Raw genomic sequence first — 24,359 nt, 5'->3', positions numbered from 1 at the left:
CAGTAGCCAAACACCCCGAAACAATACGGCGCATTAGGCCAAATCCCAACAATTCGAAGACCGATTTGCACCGAAAGACCAACAGTGGTAGTAGTCGTCATTTTATCACGTCGTGACATTTTATACCAAAGTATACCAATACCGATATAACAATTTATACCCACATAAGATTTAGCAGACAATTCGGCATCTGCGTTATCCGAAATGTAACTTGGAGTATTCGACTACTAACGTCGTAAAGTCGGATCACAATGCCAATGGCTGCGTATGATTTTAAAACGATTGTAGAGCGGTAAGTTGATCACGCAAGGGTCGCCGAGTAAACGTAGCCATAGAAGTAATCACCGATCAATTGCAACCAACTGAAAACAAGTGTTCTGGTGGTTTACACGGGACAAAGGGGATTAAAATTGCAACAATCGAGCGATGATTATGAGCGCATAATCGCACAACGTGTACAATGATTGCCTTATTTTGTCGTAAAAAATGTCTCCGAGACAAATTGGTTACTTGAATAATGTAGGAAACAGGTTTTCTACTTATGCTTCATGGTAGCGAGCTCGGGTCTGGAATAATGGCTCTTTGAAAAAACGTAAAAATACGGCAGAGAAAATAAGTTCTGAGATAATAAATCACATAATATAACTATATTAATTAGATTTCTCCTTCATCTGTGTCACAGGATCAACTAAGATATCATAATAAAAGCAAACAATTTATATTTATTTGTATCCACGATGTGCGTTATTAAATTGTTACAATCAATTTATATAAAGAAATAAATAATATTTTGACTTTCTCACAGCGTGTATACACAGTTCTAAGCTTCTTCGACATCAATACATTGCGTATAAAACAGATATGTACGACGCGGATGCTTTCAAACTCTGAAAAATTAAGTAATATGCAATATATCAGTGCAATAAGTCTGTGCAAATAGATCGATAAAACAGTACTATCATTGCAAACGATATGAATAATATAAATTATGTATAATATTTATCATCTTAACAGTAATTATACATATAGCATGAAAAAAGTGCGAGATACCAAAAGTTGCTTTCACATAATATGCGGTCAGCTGTATTGTATCCTTAAACTATTGTTTTGTTTAAAATGTGGTATTAAATCAGTTTTACATTATATTCACACATTTAATGAGAAATACAAATGAGAAATGCAAATGGCTAATTTTGATCCCACGATCAAACGTGTATTATAAGATAAATGAGATGTTAAACATAAAGTATAAAATATAATTCTTATCATTCTTCTCTTTTCATAGTAAAAACAATATAATATAAACACCTAATATATATTACAATATGTCTATTCTTAACTTATATGTAGCTATGAGAAAAGTCCACAATTTCATCAATTTATTGAAATCTTACGTTCGTGAATCCTTCCAGTGATAAATCCATAAATTTCCCCGCAGTGATTGTCAGCCGTCTTTGCGATCTCATTATCACAAACAGCAAAATGCGACAATCTCGAGGCTTGAAAGTATACCAAACAGATTTATATACAGCGTCGCCAATCGTTTTGCTCTAAAATACGAATGAAACAAGTGTATGTAGAAAAACGAGATGTTGTCCTTGTCACGTATGACGCGGTGCTTTATTTTTACATGAGCAATCTCTCCGAAACGATACAATATATTATAACACAACGTAGTAATCTTTTTTAACAACCTGACACGAAAAAAGAAAAAATTGACAAAAATGATTTCGGGTACTCACCTTATTACTGAGATATTCGCCAGCGAAACAAAAGATAAACGCTTCCAAAGTGATAGCGATATAAAAAAACAGGGTCTTCACTAACATCCTGACGCCTTCATCTGTACCCAATGACTGCAAGTCCAGAAAAGAGTCAGAAAGAAAGTTCGACGTTCGCTGTAAAGCAGAGATCTCAGACGCGCGGGCAGCAAAAGCGGTCATCTCCCACTATCGTGCCAACATTGCCAACTCGCGAGGGTCGCAATGGGCCTTGTGTGAAGGATAAAAGAAAAGAGATCGAGGATATCCGGTCAGACTTATTGCTTTTCGAGATGGAGAGATGAATCTTCAAAGAGCTCGAAATCATGCCAATACGTTCACATAGAAATCTTTTTACTTGCTTTCTGCCTGCGGCGAGGTAATGGCGATTCGTGTCTACCGTGCGGTTTGAATGAATTAACATGAGTGTGTGAATCTGAGACCGCTGCCATTTCAAATACCATGAAGTGCTCGAAGCAAAAACATGTGTAGCACATAAAACGTAAACAACTTATAATACCGTAAGTAACGTAAGTAACATATAAATAACTGTACGTCTAGAAATAAGATTAAAAGTTTATATTGTCATTTGTTTCCGATCAGATGTTCCACGTGCCTGCGTGCAATGTGCAAGTGTATGCATCACGTCATTTATCATCTTCAGATATTAATATGCATAACTTTTATAAAGCACAATAATTAGTGCGGTGGAAAAATTACAAAGTATGTACGACACTTAAAAATCGAAATATTTTTTAACAAAGCGTTTGCGCTTGCAGATCTCGGATACTCACGGTTACTATGAGGAACCCGATGCAACATATGATCACCGTATTCGACAAAAATTGCATCAGTGCAATGTCAGAGAAAAGACTCTCAATGTTCTCCGAGAAAGTGATAATCTTATGGTGCTTATTAATTAAGGATCTTACAATGGCAGAAGGTAAATCATATTCGTTATCCTTAGGGCAAATCCCTTCCACTTCCTGTTGCATAAGGTCTATTTGCCCCCCAATGTGCAGCATCTGTATATTATTAGTAAAATAAACGTTATAATTATTCAGTTACATGGCTGCTAAACAAAAGTATTTCGACTGTGTCAACAATATTGCATATATATAAAAACAATTTTTAGTCATTTATATAACTTAGACATTACTATAAAATATAGCATATGTATGAAAGAAAGAACGGTTTTTGCGGAAATATGTAAATATTAAGCTAGATACAGGTGTAAAAATAATTATATTGGACCTTCTCTCTCTAAATAATTATATTAAACGCTCAAGCTGGTTGCTTAAGAATGTCAAAACTTTTTACAGTATTAGCATCATGTTTAATAATCCTATAATTAGCAAAAACGTAATTATTTTGATGGTCCAACATCATTATTTTCAGATCTGTACGTATCTGGTCCAATTTTTATATACTTTTATTCTTTCCAGGAAACCATTCTTTCCGTGTATTTATCAAATAAGAAAAAATAGTTAATAAGTATAAACATTTTGACCGATAAGTGAGTCTCACAAATAAATACGGCCACCGAATTGATAAAGACATCCATCTACCATTGGAGGGAGGTCCAGGTTCGAACCTTGGTTGGAGTGATATTTTTTACAGTAAATTCTTTACACAGTGATTTAAAAGGATGCTTTTTAGTGTCAAAAAGTTGAATCGATTATCGATTTAAGTATGTTGAATTTACTATTCTAACTGTGTTTCAAGACAGACAAATGATCAACTCGTAATTTGAGAATGAAAAGTGTATACAAATATTATTAGGCTACAATGAATCAGCCCGACCGAAAACGGTATATTTCTATTTATTTGTGACAAAAAATTTCTGCTAAATAAAGTGCGATGTACAATTTGTCTCGCAGGTACCTGCAATATATGCAAGCCTGTACATGGCCTTAAAAAAGGGAGAAACAGATGGCCAAGCTGACCGTTTCAAACTCTTTTTCAGGTACTAACGTCGTCAAAATAAATGGAAACGCCAGCCGGCCCACGGTAAAGCATCAAAACGAAGCAAAATGTGGTCGCAAGGTCTTGTTCACCTCGCGATATGGGGAGGGAGTAAAGGGACATGAAACAACCGGGAAAGGGACCACCCCTCCCAAGCATGGAAACCAATGTGGAGCCGACGTTACGTTCGCATGCGCATAGATCTTAGATCGAAAGCGTAAACGACGCGAGAGCCTATGATGGACTCGAAAGAGGGGATAAGGTTGAGATCTGCGCCGGCCTGCGGGCATCGATCGCTCCTAACTCCTAGCGATCGGGAATCTGTCTCGAAACGTTTCACGTATGACGTGTGTTACCTGCGCCTGGGTTTTGTGCCATTTAGCTTCTGTTTTGCTATCTTTCGTGCAATTTACTTTTTCTTAAACCATGCTTTCTTTACATTCGTACCTCACGCATAAATCGCGATCTAAATAACAAATATAATATTGTGTTGATTTTTTTGCTTTTGATTAGTTTTATCTCGGAATTGTTTGTTCGTTTTAATTGATATTTTTATTATCCTTTAAAGAAACTAAAATACTGTTTTATTTATTTTTTAATAATTAAATAAATTAATATTTTAGTTCGCAAAACGATAAGTTTACGATATAAAAGAAATGTATTATATGGGCTGATAAAAGTAAAACAAATCGCTTTAAATCAAACTTTAAACACAATTTTACATGTTGTTTAGTAAGCAACAAAGTGTTTTTAACTTGGCTCTTTCTTTCTTGGCTCTTTCTCTCATATCAGACTCTGCAGCACGCCACGTATTCCTTCAGCACTTATATCAATATTATTGACTTGATTCAATCTGTTCTTCAATTAAACGACATTATTTACTTCACTCGAATATATAAAACAAAACGTTCCACATTTTACAGTTTTGGAAAGTTCTTCTTTTTGACTTCCTGAGTTTTTTTATAATATCTTGAGCATATTTTTATCTTATATTACGTATTGTTCCTACAAACAGATCATTTATATTCAACTGCTAAAAATCTATAAGAGACACCGTCACGCAATTATTTAACAATTTCTCTTTTACTGTTTCTTGCGAAATTGATCTCATTGTAAATGTGGAAGAAGTGAAGCACAAAAACATTATAAAAATACACAATAACGGAAGAAATAATAAATAGTTACTATATTTGCACTACGCATTGACAGAATTTAGACAGCTAAATTAAATCACAATAACAAATAAATTTTTAATAAGATAGAAATTGAATCAAGTCACATAACTAATCAAGTGTACTACGCGACAAATTATTTACGACTAACTGAATCGAAGAAAGCAATCGATGAAAAAATCCTTTCAGTATCGACAATATCGGCTTTTTAGTATCGACATAACATATAAACAATCAAATATCTATGATGTTATTAAAGATATCTTCGTTCAACTATGAACTGTTCAAAAGAAATTGATATGCTATGATTTGATCAGTTTTATAAATTATTGTATATATACACAATATCTACATGCACAATATTTGTAATATTTATTATCGTAAAATCTTTGTCTATTAAATCTTCCATATAGAAATATCTTTTTATCTAACGACGCATTTTTATGTTACAGAAAGGATAAGAGGGATTTTTATTAAGAATAAGAGAAATTACTTCTTTTTGTCATTAAGAATTACTCATGCATTACAAAATTATAGAAATAATATTGCAGTGCGTTGAAACACAGCAAGAAAAATTGTAAACGCTGTCGATCGCAACTCACCAACGTAACCATTAATGCGTCGAGCATGCCTATGGCGGAGGCGACCGCCATTAACTGAACAAATTGCACGCACACCACAATCTCGTAGATTGGCGATTCGCAGAATGCAAAGGGCAGTTCCATTTTTATAAGCAACTCTCGACAATCGTCGTCAGTCTGCTTGCGAAAGTTGACGGACGCGGTGCTGTAAAGCAACACCGCCGTCGAGTAAACACCGATGGTCAATTTTGAGCAGCGATGCGCGAGGACCGCCTTGTCGATCATGGCGTACATGTTGGAATACTCGCGCCAGTCGTTGGACATCGCTGTCAGGAGATCGTTGAATATTCTGCAATGCAACACTCTTCGCAACGCGACGCAACACTGATCTACATTCGCGGAAAAATGCGCTCCTCCAGCTCGCGAGAGAAGGGAAACACGAAATCGATTGCCGAGCTATAGTTTTCTCTTTCCTCTTCATCAAAGACAGAAGTTTCTGACTATTAAATGTTTCTGAATATAGCTGCACTGTATTACTAATTAATGCGAAGTAAAAAAAAATCATAACATTTACATTATTTTTACAGCACAAGACATCTTTTCAGACAATCCGACTAATTAATTTAGTGACACTTTGAGATAATCTTGCTTGGCAATCAACGTATTTCACATATTATTATTATCTTCATTTCTTAAGGATTAATTTAACATGAAAATACGACGAATTTTTATTTATAAGTAGCACATTACCGGTTATTGACCCACAGGACAATCAGCTTAAAGAAGAGGAGACTGTACGGCAAGGTGGTGCTTAAACTGTCTATCAGATTCGGCAATTCTTCGGCGCTGAAGTGCGCCAGAAGATAATGATACTGGAAGATCAACCCTGTTCCCATCACCAGTGTCCAAAGTAGTCTGAAGAAAATCGAGGAATTTGGCCATATCCCAGTAAGACGGAGGCCGATTTCGACCGGTCGACCGACAGTGCTGATCGGTATCATCGCGCGTAAAATTCTACGTTTTCTTTTTTTTTACTCGACATTAACGGAGCAGAATGAAACGGACGTAAGTTCCTGACGAGAGGCTTCCGTACGATCGCTGCACGTACTCGCTGAAGGATAAGCTTCAAGATATTAACATGAAGATCGGATACGGCCCCACCTTAACGGCCGCCGACCAATCGCGAACGCTAGACGTGTATTTGGACGTGGTGTGCTTAGGAATGCAGAAAGAAAGTTACAACGATCGAATGATGATTGCAGGTCTCGAACGGGCGAAGAATCGACGAGGGCGCTATTTGGTAGCTTCCGGAACGGGAAAACCCCCTGCCGCCCGTTATTGCCGAGTGATTTACTTTAATAATGCAAGGAAATAGGAAAAAGTTGCGGCGTGCCAGTGCAAGAGCAAAAATCGCCAGAATGGCCGTCGTCGAGAGAAGTTTCTGAAAGTAGCGAACATAAGTTCCAGCCGTAAGAACATAGTGCTGAATCTTCGCGAATGATCGGTCGAGATGCATAAGGAAATGCAACAGGCAGAAGATAAATTATATGTAATTTTGATTTGGATGTGAATTTAAAGTGATTTTAGATCGGCAATCTATATGCTGATATATTTATGTTTCTACTGATACAGATGTCTATATCTGCCCTGAACGAGAGAATTTTAATAGAAATTGAAGACGATAAGCATTAAAATAGAACTTTGTATGATAAAAATGGCGAGGTAAATACTACTTCATATATTTTTAAATCATAAGAACATTTAGCATGTATATAGATATATATCTCTTCATCTCGTTCTCGAAGTTTGTAAAGAGATAAAAGTGAGTAAAATTATATGAAAATAAAATATTTACGTAGCACATAATGACTTAAAATAATACAATATATGTATATAACATGCAAATATGTGTACATGTTTATGTAGACTTTGCAAATGATATATTTTTGTTGATCAAGACATTGCAAGCAGCACCGAGACGTAAGAAGCAGACGCTTTCAGAATCTGAAACGTAATATCGTTTTACATTTGAAAGAATCTTGTGGTTTAAAAGACAGGATTTTTAATATCTTACACTCGCAAAAACTTCCAAAGACAGGTCGTTAAATTTCCCGATTGTTAAAGTCAATCGCTTCTGTGATCTTAATATTAGAATTAATAAAATTCGACTTTCGCTGGGCTTCGCATTATACCAAAGAGCCTCATAAGCTGCTTTTGCGACTGACTTGCTCTGCAAAAAAAAGAGAAAAAACTAGCAATAAAATATGCCATTTATAAAATATTTAAGCAGATTGTTTGCAAAAAGAATCTGCTTTCTAAAGATTATATTACAGTGCTGAAAAATTCGTATAATAAAACAATTGTCTGCAAAGTAAAAATTAATTTTTATATATATCACTAGTATTTATAGCAAAGTATTTAATCTAAACCTTATTGCTAAGATATTCTCCAGCAAAGCAAAAGATGAACGCTTCCAAAGTGATAGCGATATAAAAGAACAGGGACTTCAATAACATGACGTACCCTTCGTTACCTTCGATAGACTGAAACGTTGAAAAAAAGAGTTTACGTCATTTAACGTATACACATGTACATATCGAGTTTATAATTCACTTATAGCTATGTATATTATTATATACATATATATTATCTACATATGTATATCACTTATCTAGCGCGAGATATTTATTTTAAAAACTCACTATCACGATCACGAATGCTATGCAACATATAACTAACGTGTTCGTAAGAAACTGCATTAGTGCAATGTAAGAGAAAAGATTCTCGATATTGTCTGAGAACGCAATGACATTTTGATGTTTGCGAATAACTGCGCTCTTCGCGTCCTTATATGATTTATATTCGCAGTCTTTTGAGAAGAGTTCGAGTAACCCTCGGCACACAATGTCTATTTGCCCGCTTATGTGAAATATCTAAAAGTTTAAGTCACTTTGAAAAACGGACAAAATTTTCACATATACAGATCATCGCATTTATACGCTACTACATAAATGATATTTAATAAACGTTTATTAAAAGAGCAAATGAGAGAAACTTACCAGTGTTATGATCAGTGCGTCCAGCATCCCAATTACCGAGGCGTTGCTCAACAACTGTATAAACTGAATGAACATGACGATTTCGTAAACAGGAGAGAATTCGTAAACGAAAGGGAATTCCATCTTAAGAAAGAGCTGATTCTCTCCTGTGCCGGACCCGTTGATGCTGTTAAATTCCATTATGACGAAGACGTAGATCACAACGGCTATCGAATACACCCCGATAATTAACATCGAGCAACGATGAGAAAGAATTGCTTTATTCGTCATGGTGCGCACGTTGAAGGCGACGGTGCCGCAGTTGCGCCAGTCTTGCGACATCAATGTCAAAATGTCGTTAAACAATCTGAAAAGATCTCTCCATATCATACAAACTAATTAGTCTGATTGCAGATTTCAAAGTATATAAAAGAAAATTGTAACTATATACAAATTTTTTATGGACAGGAAAACGGGATTACTATAGTTTCCAAATTCTTCTCTGTCATTTTTCTATACCTTAAAAAAAGGGCGTCAAATATTGACGAATAACTATATTCGATGGTACGCAAAAGTTCAGCTTGTGTTGAAATAAATAACGTAATTTCTTACTTCTGATTCTGCCAGAGAATAATCAGCTTCAAGCAGAGCAAACTGTAAGGCAGCGTGGTGCTGACGCTGTCCACTAGATCGAGAAAATTTGCGGTTTCGATGCAGACGACGATGTATCTGAACTGGAATGTTTGAGCGAGGCCTAAGGAGATCGTCCACAAGGTCCGATATAAGATGTTGTAAGATCCCGGCCAAATCCCGATAACGCGCAGCCCGAACTCAACCAAGGGGCTCACGGTGGACGTAAGATCCATTTTACGTTAATTTTAACATAAAAACCGTATTCGGCGCGTTTGACAGTAAGCTTCTCTTAATGCCGCCTTTTAATAGCAGCCGTCGAAAAGTTACCACGTCGCAACATCGAGTAATCCTCAAGAATTCCAGAGGGTTCGTCGCCCAGGCATGAACCCGGTGATCGTCGACCAGTCGAAATTATTCATCGCACACATACGTGGCATATTATAAGAGAGGAAAAGTACTACGGCTATGATTTCAGGCTTGCCGAAGGGAAAATAATATATCATAGGTAATAAGTTTCGTGCTCCTCCACGTCGAATATCTCCAGGTGTACGATCGCAATGTTATTTGCTTTAAAAATGCAAAAGGTGCGTTTCGGGTAAACTTGTGCATCGTGATACGCTACCGAGTTATAATCGAAAGTAAGATGGAGAACTTCGCAAGGGAGGGAGTCGGACATCTTCGACACAACCGATGCGCGAAGCGTGACGCAGTGTTCTGTGTTCAACCACCAGTGTGCAGTGTCAAGAGTGGATGTTTCAAGTTGCTTTATATCTAGTGTGCTGTGTGTATTGTATGTGCTGTGTCCGTAAATTTATTACTTCATAATAGACATTAATCAATAGACTTATTTACTCAAGAGAAATGCTGATTGATGTTTCTTGCAATATATTTTATGTTACCGGACAAATAATTTTGTTATAAATTGGCCTCTCTTTGTTCTCTTTTTCTTTATTAATCGATGGACTTACCTCTATTTTGAAGGCAAAATAAATAGCGAGAAACGAATAAAACCGCACAAAAAAGTACTTTTGCAACGTATTTAAATATTCGTTTATACAATTCTTTCTATACATTAGTCAATATTTCGATTCGAGGCGTTTATTGCACCGCAATAGTTTACTTTTCATCTATATTTGTACAAGATTTTTACAGTTTTGTGTTTCAATACATGGCGTGTAACACCGACACATAAGACGCAGATGCCTTCAAAATCTACGAGAAAAAGACATAATATTAATTTTGTTGTTTAACAATTAAATTTCATAGTTTTGTAATTATAAAGAGAGAGTTAATTAGGAGAAAGCATAAAATAAATATTGTAACAAAAATTGAATCTCCTTCACCAAGGATCTTGCTGGCCAATAAAAGTTATCAATTAAATTACGAAAGTAATGTTTAATTCGTAGCACTTAAATATCATATTTACAATCATATCACTGCTATCCTTAAAGAAAACGAAAATCTCAAAATTCTTACGCTCGTAAAACCCTCCAAAGATAAATCTACGAATTTTCCGGCTGTAATTGCCAATTCCTTCTGAGATCTCAATATTAATAAGAACAAAATTTTACTCTCCGTAGGCTTTAATTCGTACCAAAATGAATTGTACGCCGCCCGATTTATAGTCTTGCTCTAAGACAGAGAGAAATAAGATATTAACACGATGTGAAATTTCGCAATCCTTCTCTTACCCTTTTTCTCACCTTGGAACTGAGATATTCGCCACTGTAGCAAAGTATAAAAGCTTCCAAGTTCACGACGGCGTAATAAGGTAAGATCTTCATCATCACGATGTCGGGAGAGTTTAACGACTACGGTTCAGAGACGGGTTCTTCTCGAACAAATCGCAAAATTCTGTTCGGGACGAGCGTATCGGGAATACTCACGGTTACAATTACGAATCCGAGGAAGCAAATAACGAACGTGTTTGAGAGAAACTGCATCAGTGCCATGTAACAGAACACATCCTCGATATTGTCCGCTAAGGCAATAATCCTTTGATGTCTATTCACGACAGATCTCAATGCGACTATACGCGAGTCGCGTCTGTCCTCGGCAACAGGGATCTCCAGCAATTCGTGACACATTACGTCGATCTGACCGGCGATGTGGAGTATCTAAAAGTGATGATCCAAAATTGTCCTGAAAGCTATACAATCTGCCAACGACTAGGGCACGTTAGGGATCTGTTAACTCAAATATCTGGCACTCGAATTTCTCCGTTGATACAGAATTCATTTTCATTGCAATGTAAAGTTTCGTTAACAATCACGCGTTATATTGATAACGATAACGTAACAAACATCATTATGTTAACGTTAACAATATAATATCAATATTTGTCATTAATATTTATGTTAGCGTCTAAAAAAAAATTTAAAACAGGGGAGGAGTGAAATAGTGACTGAATAAAATTGGGCTTTTTCAGGGAGAAACGCAACGCTGTTCGGTTTCGGAACCAACTTACGAACGTCACCATGAGAGCATTCAGCATTCCCGCTACGATTGCCGACGTGAATTGCAGAAGAAATTGCGTGAGCATGACAATTTCGTAAAACGGCGACGCACTGCACTTGGACGGCAGTTTCATTTTGACAATAAACCGCTTCTCTTCGACAAGTTGCTCAGAGCCCGCGCTCTTTTGAGCGATCACGTCACTCGCCCCAAATAAAAGTAGCACGATTGTATATGCACCGATGCTGCATTTCGAAAATCGATGGGATAAAATCGCTTTGTTTACCATCGGCTGCAGTTTTGATCGAGTGGACGCGCACTCGTTCCAATCTTCGGCCATCATCGTAAGAATATCATAAATAATACTGGATAACACGGTATATATACACGCAGATTATTAATAAACACAAACTAAGAGCAGTAATTAAATTTCCAAAAAATTAAATTCCACTCGGGAAAACCTCGATTCAATTTTCTATTTAAAAAAACATGTCTAAGGTAAAATCTGTCGCGATGTAACATGTTTAATGTTGAACAGTTTTTTCATGATCAGGTGTCAAATTAACTGTTTCGCTGTAACACATTCAACCTCGAGTTAAAAAAAATATTTAGTTAGTTTTAAATAGAAATATTCACGCATGTTCATTCCTTATTCGCCAGTTGACGACATCGCTAACAAGTCTTACCGCCCGTTCAGCCAGAGGAGGCTCAACTTCAGAAACAACAGGCTGTTCGATAAGCACAAACTCATAGAGTCCATGAGGTTTGGCAGAGTATCGGAACCGATGTGAGCGAAGAGGTACCAATACTGCAAGAACTGCGAGGCAACCATCGCCGTCGTCCAAACGACGCGCATCAGGTATCTACACGAGGAATCCGGCCAAACGCCGATCAGCCGCAAAGTGAATTCCATCGGACCGCCGATGGTGCTCGTAGGTATCATTCTCTCCCTCTTTGTCCCGTGCTTCTCGATTAATTGACCGATTCCGACAATTGTTACAGCCCCGACCACCAGCCGTCTCTCCGGTCAAAACCGACGTAGATTCGCAGTTCTATCACGTTTCTTCCGGAAAAGAAGACGGACCCTTCCTGATTAAGTGCGACCAGCCGTGAGTCACGTGCTTGCGTACACCGGGCACTGATATATCGGGTGGAATCTCGCGGCTAGCTAAACGCCATGTTACGCCGTAGAAGCTTTCCACGAGGCCTGATTGATCTCATAGAGGCAGCTGATAAAGTGCTGCTTGCGAACGACTACCGTCCAACTGCAATTATCTAAGACCATTATACGAAGCGCACGTAAATGTAGAGATAGAGCAATCGAGCGATAGAGCGATTTCGTCGTGCGCTCGCGACACCGCCGACGAGATATCATGAGACGTTTGCTTTAAAAATGCACGGTTATAATCTATCTAATCGTTCCGCGGACTCTCGGGCAATCATGGGAAAATTAAAATACAATTGTCCGCGGATAATGAAATATAATGGCGAGCCATAATGGTTCAATTTGTCGCATCTGCTATACATCATGGAGGACTCGCTCGAGCGACGCTTTCGCATCAGCCGCCTTATCAGTTCGTTCTGACAGATTAATATATCAAAGCAATTTTTTTAATGCGTTCGAAATTAATTCAAGAAAATGTGAACTTCGTGTTTTTTTTTCCAACATGTGTACACGTACCTTTTTTCGTTCTTTTGTGTGAAAATGTGAACTGTGAACTTCATAGCTTTTTCAAACATATATTACTTTTTTTTCCTTTTGTAACCGGCAGAAACAATTTTTCAGGAAGTATTTCCTCGGCTACGATCTGAAACAGCCGCAGTAAGTAAATAAATATCGTTGGGCTTTTTTGCAATAACTCACGGCTGTGAGAATTCCAGTACCTCCAGTTCCATGATGTAACGTGACAATTTTACAACGCGCATGCAGCGGCAGCGGTTACTTCCGCTCCTGAAGTTATATCACATAATAAATTTTATCCGTATCAGCGACAGTGAATGTGCCGCACGAGCGTGGATGTATATATAAGATTCGCTCATATCTCACATAAATGTATGCACCGCAGTCGTTTTGAGGGAAAAACGTATCGCTCAAAACAATACCTTCCGAGGAGCGCAATGGACAGACGTCATCTCCGTCACATTTCTCCAACTTTCTGAGAGAAAATAAAAGGAGCGCAGATGGAACGTAAAAATTGTAACGTTACGCGTGTCCTCGATGAAAATCGACTCGATTCCACGCCCGACGAGAAAAATTGCGATATCTCTCCGCTATACGTTCTTGCCGCACATTTTGCAAGCCAACGATCCGGCCTTCGCTCGATATTATTAAATTTACTTTTCGAGAAGATAAACCACTCGAGAGGATAAATCGCAGGTAGGTATACCGACTTACGCTCGCTGCTCGTTTCAAAGTGCGTCATAATCATTCCTATAAATCATCCTTGCAGTTAAGTTATTGCAAACTGCATACGTTTGGTCATCATCCGCGGTCTCATAGGAAATCATGATGCCGGTAGAAAGGTGTTGGCGAACAAATGCGAAATAATGCGAGTCATAAAAATTTACGCGACCTCTGGGACGCGAATTTCAGTAGAAAAGCAAGATTGAACAACATCGAGTCGTCGATATGGATGAAAATGTGTTTTATCTATAAATCCAGAATAAAAAGGTGAGCATGCACCTATATTGAACATAAACATTTTTAAATAAATATTTTTTTTTTTCATTTTCTATACACTTTTGTTGTAGAATTATATTTATTTTAAATCCAGTTCTAAGATTTTCTCAGCGTATTAATCCACCTTTGTAAATTTTATGTTGTTCTAATTTTTGAATTTAATGTTAGAACTTCGATATAATTTATAGAATCATAGCTCTTCTCCAATGAGTTACAAAAGCGCGAAATAAGTTTCAAACGAAATCCTGATAATTTAATATAATAGAAAAATATAGAGATTCGAAGGATACCGAAGAATATTTTTTTACATTTATAAAAATCATAGGGAATATAGCTTCATATTTTTGTTATACAAAGACTGTTTTTCTAATTTAATCACGAATGACAATATACTTTTCAGTAGAATTTTTAAGACGCTGAATCTTCTAGTCTAGAAAATATCAAATAAAAATTTTGTGCTTATGGGAACTTGAAGAATTTTCATCGCCGCCATCATCCTAATATCCTAATATCCTCTGGAAAAAGAATTTGGAATTAGTGTGGAAGAGGTCGATAGCAAAGGTAATAGCAAAAATTACATGGCAATGAATTGGATTGTACATATGTATATTTCGATTCGCCTCTCTGTATAAAAATATAATATAATATACAAATTGATTTATACAAACTCTATCAAAAAGTAATAACAACAGCACTGTTACGCAAGCGCTTCAGAAGCGTCTCTCTTGCGTCTCTCCGAGAGAAACGTTTCATTTAATAAAAGCCCCTCGTCGCAAAGAGGGAGAACACAAAGATATTTCCGAGATTTTCATCAAATTAATGTACCCCCACGTGATATTCTTTCAATTTGTTCAACGATGCATTTCAATAAATATTATCTCAGCAAAGGATAAATTTTGTAAATTGTCCCAATGGTCGAAAAGTTATATATATATCTATATATATCTATGATATATATAATGTCACGAAATTGGTCGTATGTGCGCCAGCAGCAATGGAAAGATATATCGCTCGTTTCTAACGAATCGGGATTAATCCGTAATTGTATTGATTCATTCGAATGGGAAATAATTACACCGTTCGTATTTCAATTTCAATAATTAGACCGTTATAACAGCATGCGATGAAAAATGTGATTACGATGCCGCAATACGTTCATAGGCTTCGTTGAAAAGCATTTGAAACCAACATTGAACGGTAAAATAATGTGGACCATCGAATATTCACGCAATCAACCAATCGATGAGTTGGTCGATTGATATATTTTTACATGCCGTTGTAAGCTGGCCCGCCGCCACCCTCCGGCACGACCCAATTGATGTTCTGGCTCGGATCCTTGATGTCGCAGGTCTTACAGTGAATGCAATTCTGCGCGTTGATCTGCAATCTTTCGCCGTCTCCGCTTTCCAACGGCACGAATTCGTAGACACCTAAAACCAGATTGCACACACGTGTTTTGGACCTGCGAAACAAACTGCCCTCACACATCTTCCTCTTCAACGACTACAATGGAGTGTTGGAGAAATATCTGAAAACAACACCGAGCGTCTCCCTGGCTTGCTAAATCATGAAAATTATTACCAATTGTAATAATGTAAGTAACTAACTTAACTTTCCAAGTTATAACTTATTCGTGAAAACTGGCTGTCCTACGTCCGGCTGTCCTACGAAAATGCTAATAATGTCGCAATGCGCGGGATGATTTATTCAACGCGATTTATTCAGCAGACGCATATATTCTCGGCACTCTGCGGAGTGTGAGATTTACGCCGCGAAGGTCACGTCGTGCCCTCGGCCAGACAGTCGATAACCCGGTTCCCCACCATCTTCCAGACGGCGCAGCTATCCTGTAGGAAAGCTCCCAGACGAATTCCTCGCCGATGCCCCGACTCGCCACTCTCGCCAGGCCCGTGAAAGGAAACAGGAAGACACACCCCGGAGACGGGAGGGAAAAGCCCGGGAATGAAGAAGGAATACGTCGTAAAAATCAAAGGTGGATGTTCACGAAACAATGGTGAGAGGGCAGACGCATAAATTTGTCTGGTTCGAAGGCGTTTATGTGACATAATAGGATATCTATACACAAGCTTTCAGCCGCAAAGTTTAAATTAAGAAAAATTCCCCTTGTTATAATGTTGTAGCACTGATTTGAACAATATAAATTTAAACTAATCAGGAGACTTTGAGGATTTAACAAAAATAATAGAACTTTGTTCTTTCGTATAAATTTTATATAAATTCCTAATAGAATTTTAGTTCTAGAGTTCCACAAATTAAATTCCAGAATATTTAATGGTAATTAAAAAATTACAAATTACAAATTACAAATTATAACTATAACAAAGTTCATCTTAAATTCATCAATAAATCTGTAAATTAATCACAGTTACTTGCTTGTACGAACACGCTTAATAGTATTTTTTGCAACATAATAATGAGTCTTTCATTCTTAATTATATATCTCTAATTCCATCCTTCGTGTCTGAACGATATTAATTTTACGAACTACGAATGTACGAACTACGAGTGTGTTTTGAATTTATCATATTACAGCAACAACACATCTCTGTATAACTTCTACGAAATTATATTATTAAATTTAACAGCAATTACAGTGTACGCCTTGTGTGCGCGATGCAAAATTACCGTCGAACTGTAAAATTTATATTTGCAAAAAATATAAGTTAATAATAAAAGTAAAAATATATTCAGATTAAAATTATCTTCGAAGTTTTTCAGATTAATAATCAATATAAATATTGTAATTATTTCTCTTATAGAAAAAAATTACTTTTATATTATGTATAAATAATATACTTTACTATAATAATAAGACAAATTTTCAAGAATTGTTGATTATTTGGAACATTGTTTCAAGATTAATATAATATAAGAAAATTCTGAAGGAACAGAGAGAGAGAAAGGACAAATCGACAGTGAGGTTGTTGGCCGGAGCTCCAGGGCGCTGTTCGATTTTGGGGATTGAGCTTGGTCCGGGGTTGTCTAGCCATGCGGGGGTTGTCCGGGTGGCTCAGGTTCAAGGACACAACGGTCGATAAACCCCCGACAAGACTGGAAAAGGGGGAGAGGGTGGAGACGTGCCTCGAGAGCGGAAGTGGAAGGAGCTGGATTGCCTGCAGACTGCGAAAATTTATTGCGAACGAAATTGATCTCTCTTCATAACAATACCCTTCGAATATTGAATAATTTTGCATCAGCTAAATTTTTCGTGGAAAGCAAGCAAATGTTTAAACAATACAGAAATGAGAATGTTAAAAATTCAATAGATTCGTGCAACAGATACATTGTATTTTACTTTTACTCCAGCAAATTTTAATGACAGATTTGGATTTAACTTTTATTAAGATATATAGGCAATTTATTATTATTATTATTATTATGTGCTTGGAAAAAATGCAAAAAATTGCTTTAAAATTATCTGTAAAAAATATCTGAAAATGAAATAGGACACGGGCGGCATAAAATTACGAGAGATAAATATCAAACTCTGCAATGCGGTAAGTACACTACTCATTCATCCTTAACATAATGAATTTCTCCGTTTGCGCTAACAGAATAAGACCAGTGAACAAATTGATATTAATATTAATGAGTACTTCCTCTCTCCTAGCATTTATGAGAGAAAAGCATTTCATGAAAGACATTGTATTGTAATTTTCAAATCATGCAGTCGAATAAATAAAAATAACCACGAAAGAAGTTGTATATATAGACATTATAAAATAGCAATATTAAAAATGCGGCAAATCAATATGTAATTATTAATTGATTTAAAAATAATTTTATAAAAACTGTTTTGTATTTAACATATTTCTATCAAAACTGTAACACTAAAAAATTAGCCTTCGTACTAAAAAAAATAAAACATACTCATGAGAAAGAATAAATACTACTAAAGATTCATAAAAATTAAATATAAAAAAAATAAGAGATAATAAGACAAATCTATAAACGTGATATATAGTCTCATATTTTATTCACGATTCTAGAAATGTATATCTTTTTGCGATATAAATTCACTGAATGCATATACGCGCGAAAACATATATCAATTACGTTAAAGTTAATTTATCGAACGAAAGAGTGTTTAATTTAAAAAAATTAAGTTTTTTCAGCAACCGTCATAGATTATATTCGCGCAAATAATAAATATATAGGTACTTGATAAATTAAAACTATCTATAAAGTTCATTATGTCAATCTATTACACGATCGCAAAAGTAAAGTATATCTAACATACAATCAAAGAGAACTCATAAACATTAGTAGACACAATGCATTATTAAAACGATAAATGATAATCATGCAGTAAATTGACTTACCAGCAGGGCAAAATCGACCTTCCGGACCAGCAAATTCAGCTAAGTTTCTCTTTACTGGAACAGTGTCGTCCATCAAAGTTAAATGGGCTGGTTGATCAGCTTCGTGATTGGTACCAGTTAGAGCTACCGATGACAGAAGATCGAAGGATACCTCATTATCCGGTTTAGGATATTCTATCGGCGTCGATTTAGCTGCGGATTTTAACTTCTTATGATCAGGACCTATGAACACACGGTACGAAAATGTTTAAAAAATACCATTTGAAAAATCACAATTTATTTTAACTAATGACTACATAACTTAACGGCTCGAATTTGATTCAATTGTTTAATAATTCTAATTTTATAAAAAGGACCATGTTTCTTGCCACTGTCAGCCTCTTATGTGACCTTGTGTTTCGTGTAATGTATCTCAATGTTATCAGTTTTTAAGTTTCATTTTATTCTAAGCAATGTATTATTTATTATTTCGTTGTATTCGTGGAAAATATTATGGTAAATTAATTGCATCACACGATCAATCATTAATCTTATACTCGTAAATTCTATTTTAGTACCGAAGAAGACTAATTGTAAGTGAAGTCGAAACATTTACCTTATATCCATTACATCTATGGATAAAATTTATTTCTAATATAATATCTTGAATTTAGCTCGTATTGTTAGTCCATTATTCCCTCATATTGCTTTGCATAAAATGAGCCTAATATTTCAATAATAGCATATTTGAAATTAACATTTGCAGTATTTTTCCAGAAACCTTTTAAAAGGTTCCTGCATAATCTTTTCTTACCTCCGTGGGATAAAGTCCACGGCTCCTTTCCGCCTAGTAACATGGAGAAACCAGAGTACATTAAACCGCCGTAAAGTCCAAGAGAAGAGTGGAAGCTGGGCCTCATATTTCTTACGGCCTTCAATTCTTTATAGATCCAACTACTCTTTATTTTGTCAGTGTATGTTTTCGGCTCTAAGCCTTTCGTTGGTGAGGTATTACTTTCCGCGTCTATGATCGCTTCAATAACGCTTTCTGCAGCTAACGTGCCACTTTTCATAGCATTATGAGTTCCTTTAATTTTGGGCACATTTAGAAAACCTGCCGTACATCCAATAAGGCAACCACCAGGGAATTGGAGTTTGGGAATAGATTGGAATCCACCTTCCACTAACGCTCTAGCGCCATAAGCTATCCTAGAATTAAGAAGAGTAGAGAAATACGTAGAGAATACGAAACAATACATGCAATTTAAATTTCGTATTAAAGACTCGAACCTTTTCCCTCCTTCAAACGTTGATCTAATACTAGGATGCTCCTTAAACCTCTGAAACTCCTTAAATGGAGATAGGTAAGGATTGGTGTAATCCAATCCTACGACAAAGCCTACTGCAACCAGAGGTGTTTCTTCATTCAAATGATATAGAAACGATCCGCCATATGTATTTCTATTAAGTGGCCAGCCAACCGTATGCTCCACTGCTCCGGGTCGATGTTTGTTTGGCTCTATCTCCCAAACCTTTCAAAAAAATATACTTTAGAATATAAAACATTTTATATTTATATAATTTTTAAGTTTGTTTAGGTATAACTCAATGATAATTACTTCTTTCAATCCGAGGCCGTATGTCTGCGGCTCGCAATCTTTCCGAAGATTCAATTTCTTTGTTAACTGTTTCGTCAGGTGACCGTGACAGCCTTCTGCAAATATGGTACATTTTGCATGAAGTTCCATACCCCGTTCGAACGTCTCTTTGGGCGAGCCGTCTTTAGCAATACCAACATCATTTGTGGCCACTCCCTTAACGGATCCATCCTCATGATATAAAATCTCTGCCGCTGCATAACCAGGATATATCTCGACACCAGCAGCTTCTGCTTGCTCGCCAAGCCATGTCACTACATGGCCTAATCTACATACAGAAATATAAATGTTTACAATCGGGACAAACGTATACAGTTTACAGTATAACCATTCATGGATCTATATATGACCCGCGTTAAATTTAAATTTACCTTACTATATAATTCCCATGATTATACATTGGCATCCCCTTGAAGATAGGTACAGATATCCTCCTCTTTTCCGTGAGAAATGCAAATTTATCTTCCGTAACAGGAGTATTTAACGGCGCCCCTAGTTCCTTCCAATTTGGAAAGAGCTCGTTCAGGGCAATCGGGTCCAAGCAAGCGCCACTGAGGATATGGCCACCGATCGCAGATGCCTTTTCAACAAGAGTAACCCTGAGTTCCTTGCCATGTTTCTCAGCCAGTCTACGGGCCTGAATAGCTGCCGATAATCCCGCTGGACCACCACCGACAATTAGAATGTCGGTTTCGTCCACGTATCTCTCCATGTTCACATCTGGCAGATAAAGAAAAAAACATTCTCAGTGCATTATCCGTATTGTTTTGATGAATGAGAAAAATCGAAAAAGAGAGAGACATACCTTTCCATCTTGAGTCAGTCTCCCTGGGTTTCACCGTATAATGAGTGGTGATCTCGGGAAATTTCGCGTCCGAGTAAGCCCTCTGGAAAATCCTTTGCAGCCTCTGTACTGCCAAAATGCAACCAAAATTAAACAGGAACGTGCAGGTTCTTATACTCTAAATTAGAATATTTTATTGTGTATGTACATAAAGTAAACGCATTATTTTGCATGTAAAAGTACACACGGATGAAAGATAAAAATAACAAGTTCTCGGACTTTGGAAAGAAGGACCGAGATAGAATGTGCAGAGTAAGTGCAGAAAGTGGACCTTAAGCAGTTAAGAGATATTTATATATCGCGGGATCAAAGGGCACTTATGTTTGTCTATCACGTAACGCAATCGCTCCGAGATTAAACGCTCGATATTTATGAAATAAAAGACATAGGCACCAAAAATGCAAATCAAATAACACCACTGCACTTATTCCAGGCAATAAATTTATTAACGGAATAGCGCAGACGCGATTCAACGATCGCGGAAAATGAGCGACAAAAAATATTTACGTACGATCATAAATACTTTTTTATGATACATTGAACGCGTCCTTTAACGACGTTACATAACGCGCGATATATTTTGTAAATTTCGCTAATCGCCTCATTGCCTCTCTCGCGAAATGTTATCGTTAAAGGCGAACGATCGTTTATTCTTCGGAAAACGGAGCAGTTAATTCTAAACGATACGTTCTTTTTTATATGGCGTTTTCGATTTGTGACGAACCTGGCTCGGGTTAGTTCATAGACATAGAATACATACATAATATGTATATGTGTTCTATGTCCATGAGCTAACCCGAGCCAGGTTCGTCACAAATCGAAAACGCCATTAGTCGAGTTGTCAATACGTCGCGATAAGGTTATACATGGCTGAAAAATCCTGATGACGTCGACGCACTTACTGGTGCCGGACGCATTGAATATCGCGAAAGCCATAATCAATCGCGCACAGACAACACACAACTACCGATCGGCACGATCGGCGATCTGACAATTACATGAAAAAACAAAAAAAGTGGCACATTCGCCGCGTGTCGTTCGGCGCAAGTAGCGCCTGCAAAGTGCAAAGAATAAAATTCTGTATCATTCGCTCGCGATCACGTAATTAGACGTGTCCAGGTCAGATGTCGCTGTCAGCGAGTTCAGCGAGCAGAGAGATCGCCTGTAGGTAACGCGCACGATTTTGTAGTTCTCTTCCGTGTTATATTCACGATTTTTTAGTCCTTTTCCGTTATAGGTTCACGATTTTTTGTCTTTTTTTTTTCAAAGAGAATCAAAAAATCGTGGACATAGAAAAAAATCACAAAATCGTGCACATTATAAATAAATAAATAAATAAAATTATCTACAGGATTCGGTAAACAGCCAAAACGCGGACATGATCTCACTCTCATTCTCTCTGGTGCGAGCAGTGAGCAGTCCTTTTGTAATTTGCTTACTGCTCCGACTGTAAACAATGCGAAGCCGACGATCGGTCGAGGGGGAAACTACGCCATGTTTGTGTTGCAGCCAGCAATGCCAGCATTACAGATGGTCTGTGCGTGGCGCAGGGTTTTATCAAAGAATCTTGTTGATTCTTTGATAAAATAACAAAATACCAACGACGTCATCCGAGAAATAAAATGCCGCATCTAAATCCAATTGCCAAAATATCCGATTATTTGCAAAATTCCCAGACTCATTGTAGTGAGAAAACCAAGCTTTTTCAATTAATCGATATTTTTTATTGATTAATTTTCTTTTCGATGATAATTATGTAGTATATATATAATGGCACCTCTTTGATTCCTTTGAAATTTTTTTTAAATTTTGTGTATTTTGAGTAGTAAAAAAAATTCTGAGAAGAGGAAAATTGTCGCTCATGTTCCGGTTATTTATAATTAATACGTTGTTTATAATAATGTTATGTGTGCAATAAAGTCATGTGTGCAAAGTGTATGTGCGTAATAAGTGCGCAAACGCACGTTCGTATTTTTAATTATTACATGTGCGCAAAACCTAATGGGTGACAGCTCAGACGGCTGGTCTAGTGGGTAGAGCGTCAGATTCGTAATCTGGAAAACCGGGTTCGAATCCCGTTAGGCCACTGAAAAATTTCTCAGCAATAATGCTGCCCCCCCCCCCCCCCAACTAGCAGAGAGAGAGAGGTAGCCCTAGATGGAAAAACTGGGCTCCGTCTTTCAGAAAGAGACGTTAAGCAGTAGTTGGGTCCACCCCCATAGTCGTCGATCGCTATTGTACCTCAGTGCTTCTTAAGGCCATCGCACACAAAAAGCATAGCTTTGTACAAGCGTAGCATAAGACCGCTAAACCAATGAGCATCCAGCATAAAGTCGCCATATTAATTTACATAAGATGCTCATTGGTCTTAGCGGTCTTAAGCCCTTTGCACAATAGGCGATAGCGATAGCAACAGCGACAAAGTTGCCGACAAAGGTATCGCTATCGCTATCGCTATCGCCTATTGTGCAAGGGGCTTTATGCTATGCTTATGCAGCCTATCAATTTTGTGTGCGATGACCTTTAAGGTCTATCCAGACAAACTTGCATAGCGCATAAACATAAGCATAAGAAAATTGATTGGTCCATATACATGTGCATAAGGAAATAAACCAATCCATTTCTTTATGCATACGCTTATGCACCTATGCAAGTTTGTCTGGATTGACCTTTACTTCCACGCCGATTTATGTCGGCTACCTAAAGCTCGTATTACACTAGCGATTGGCGATTGCGTCTACGTTTGCGTTTACGTCTCTTGACCAATCAGAAAGTAGCTGCTGGCGATTGCGATTCGCGATTTCCGTTCTGATTGGTCAAAAGACGTAGACGCAATTTCCTTATTCTATTTCCTTATGCACATGTGTATGGACTAATCAATTTTCTTATGCTTACGCATTATGCGTTGTGCAGAAGTGTGTGCTCCCCGCTTAAGGCCCCTGGCATCTCTAAGAGTGCATCCCGATGGAGAAAGAAATAGCGGAACAGAACAGTAACGGAATTACTCTGATTGGCTAATCTCTATCAGTTTTACCATATTGTGACAGATTAGCCAATCAGAGTAATTCCGTTACTGTTCCGTTCCGCTATTTCTTTCTCCATCGGGATGTACCCTAAAGCTGGCCATACACACTTTTTCGTAACAGTAACAGTAGGATTTCGACCAATCGGGTGCGTACGGCCGTACGTTCCCGAATCGAGCAACGCGATTGGTCGAAATCCTACTGTTACTGTTACGAAAAAGTGTGTGTC

At 37.2% G+C, this 24,359-nt stretch overlaps 2 protein-coding genes across 10 annotated transcripts; both read right to left on the bottom strand.

Moving 5' to 3' along the window:
- Positions 1–702: 702 nt before the first annotated feature.
- Positions 703–12,860, bottom strand: LOC139776319 (uncharacterized). The gene is made up of 17 exons (XM_071712892.1): positions 12,290–12,860; positions 11,617–11,968; positions 11,036–11,266; positions 10,853–10,960; positions 10,721–10,781; positions 9,129–9,270; positions 8,538–8,883; positions 8,181–8,411; positions 7,908–8,021; positions 7,553–7,708; positions 7,439–7,482; positions 6,229–6,393; positions 5,500–5,827; positions 2,555–2,785; positions 1,743–1,856; positions 1,395–1,550; positions 703–887 (listed from the first exon to the last, which is right to left on the bottom strand). The coding sequence occupies exons 1-17, from the start codon at positions 12,544–12,546 to the stop codon at positions 837–839; spliced, it is 3,087 nt and encodes a 1,028-aa protein (XP_071568993.1). The 5' UTR covers positions 12,547–12,860; the 3' UTR covers positions 703–836.
- A 2,012-nt stretch (positions 12,861–14,872) lies between these two features.
- Positions 14,873–22,185, bottom strand: Etf-qo (electron transfer flavoprotein-ubiquinone oxidoreductase). 9 transcript variants are annotated; one of them, XM_071712812.1, is made up of 8 exons: positions 21,956–22,185; positions 21,069–21,176; positions 20,635–20,983; positions 20,225–20,531; positions 19,896–20,137; positions 19,420–19,814; positions 18,627–18,848; positions 14,873–15,713 (listed from the first exon to the last, which is right to left on the bottom strand). In XM_071712812.1, exons 1-8 carry the CDS (start codon positions 22,041–22,043, stop codon positions 15,550–15,552), a joined length of 1,875 nt encoding a protein of 624 aa, XP_071568913.1. In that variant the 5' UTR covers positions 22,044–22,185; the 3' UTR covers positions 14,873–15,549. The 9 variants fall into 9 exon arrangements, with proteins under 9 accessions (XP_071568913.1, XP_071568914.1, XP_071568916.1 ...); XM_071712813.1 differs by having other exon boundaries at positions 21,974–22,185; XM_071712815.1 differs by having other exon boundaries at positions 22,010–22,184.
- Positions 22,186–24,359: the final 2,174 nt, after the last annotated feature.

Source organism: Temnothorax nylanderi, unplaced genomic scaffold, assembly GCF_030848795.1.
Source record: "Temnothorax nylanderi isolate EJ_2023f unplaced genomic scaffold, tnyl_v1.0 TNYL_tig0116_pilon, whole genome shotgun sequence".
Classification (NCBI taxonomy): domain Eukaryota; kingdom Metazoa; phylum Arthropoda; class Insecta; order Hymenoptera; family Formicidae; genus Temnothorax; species Temnothorax nylanderi.
This window is presented reverse-complemented; position numbering and strand designations above follow the sequence as displayed.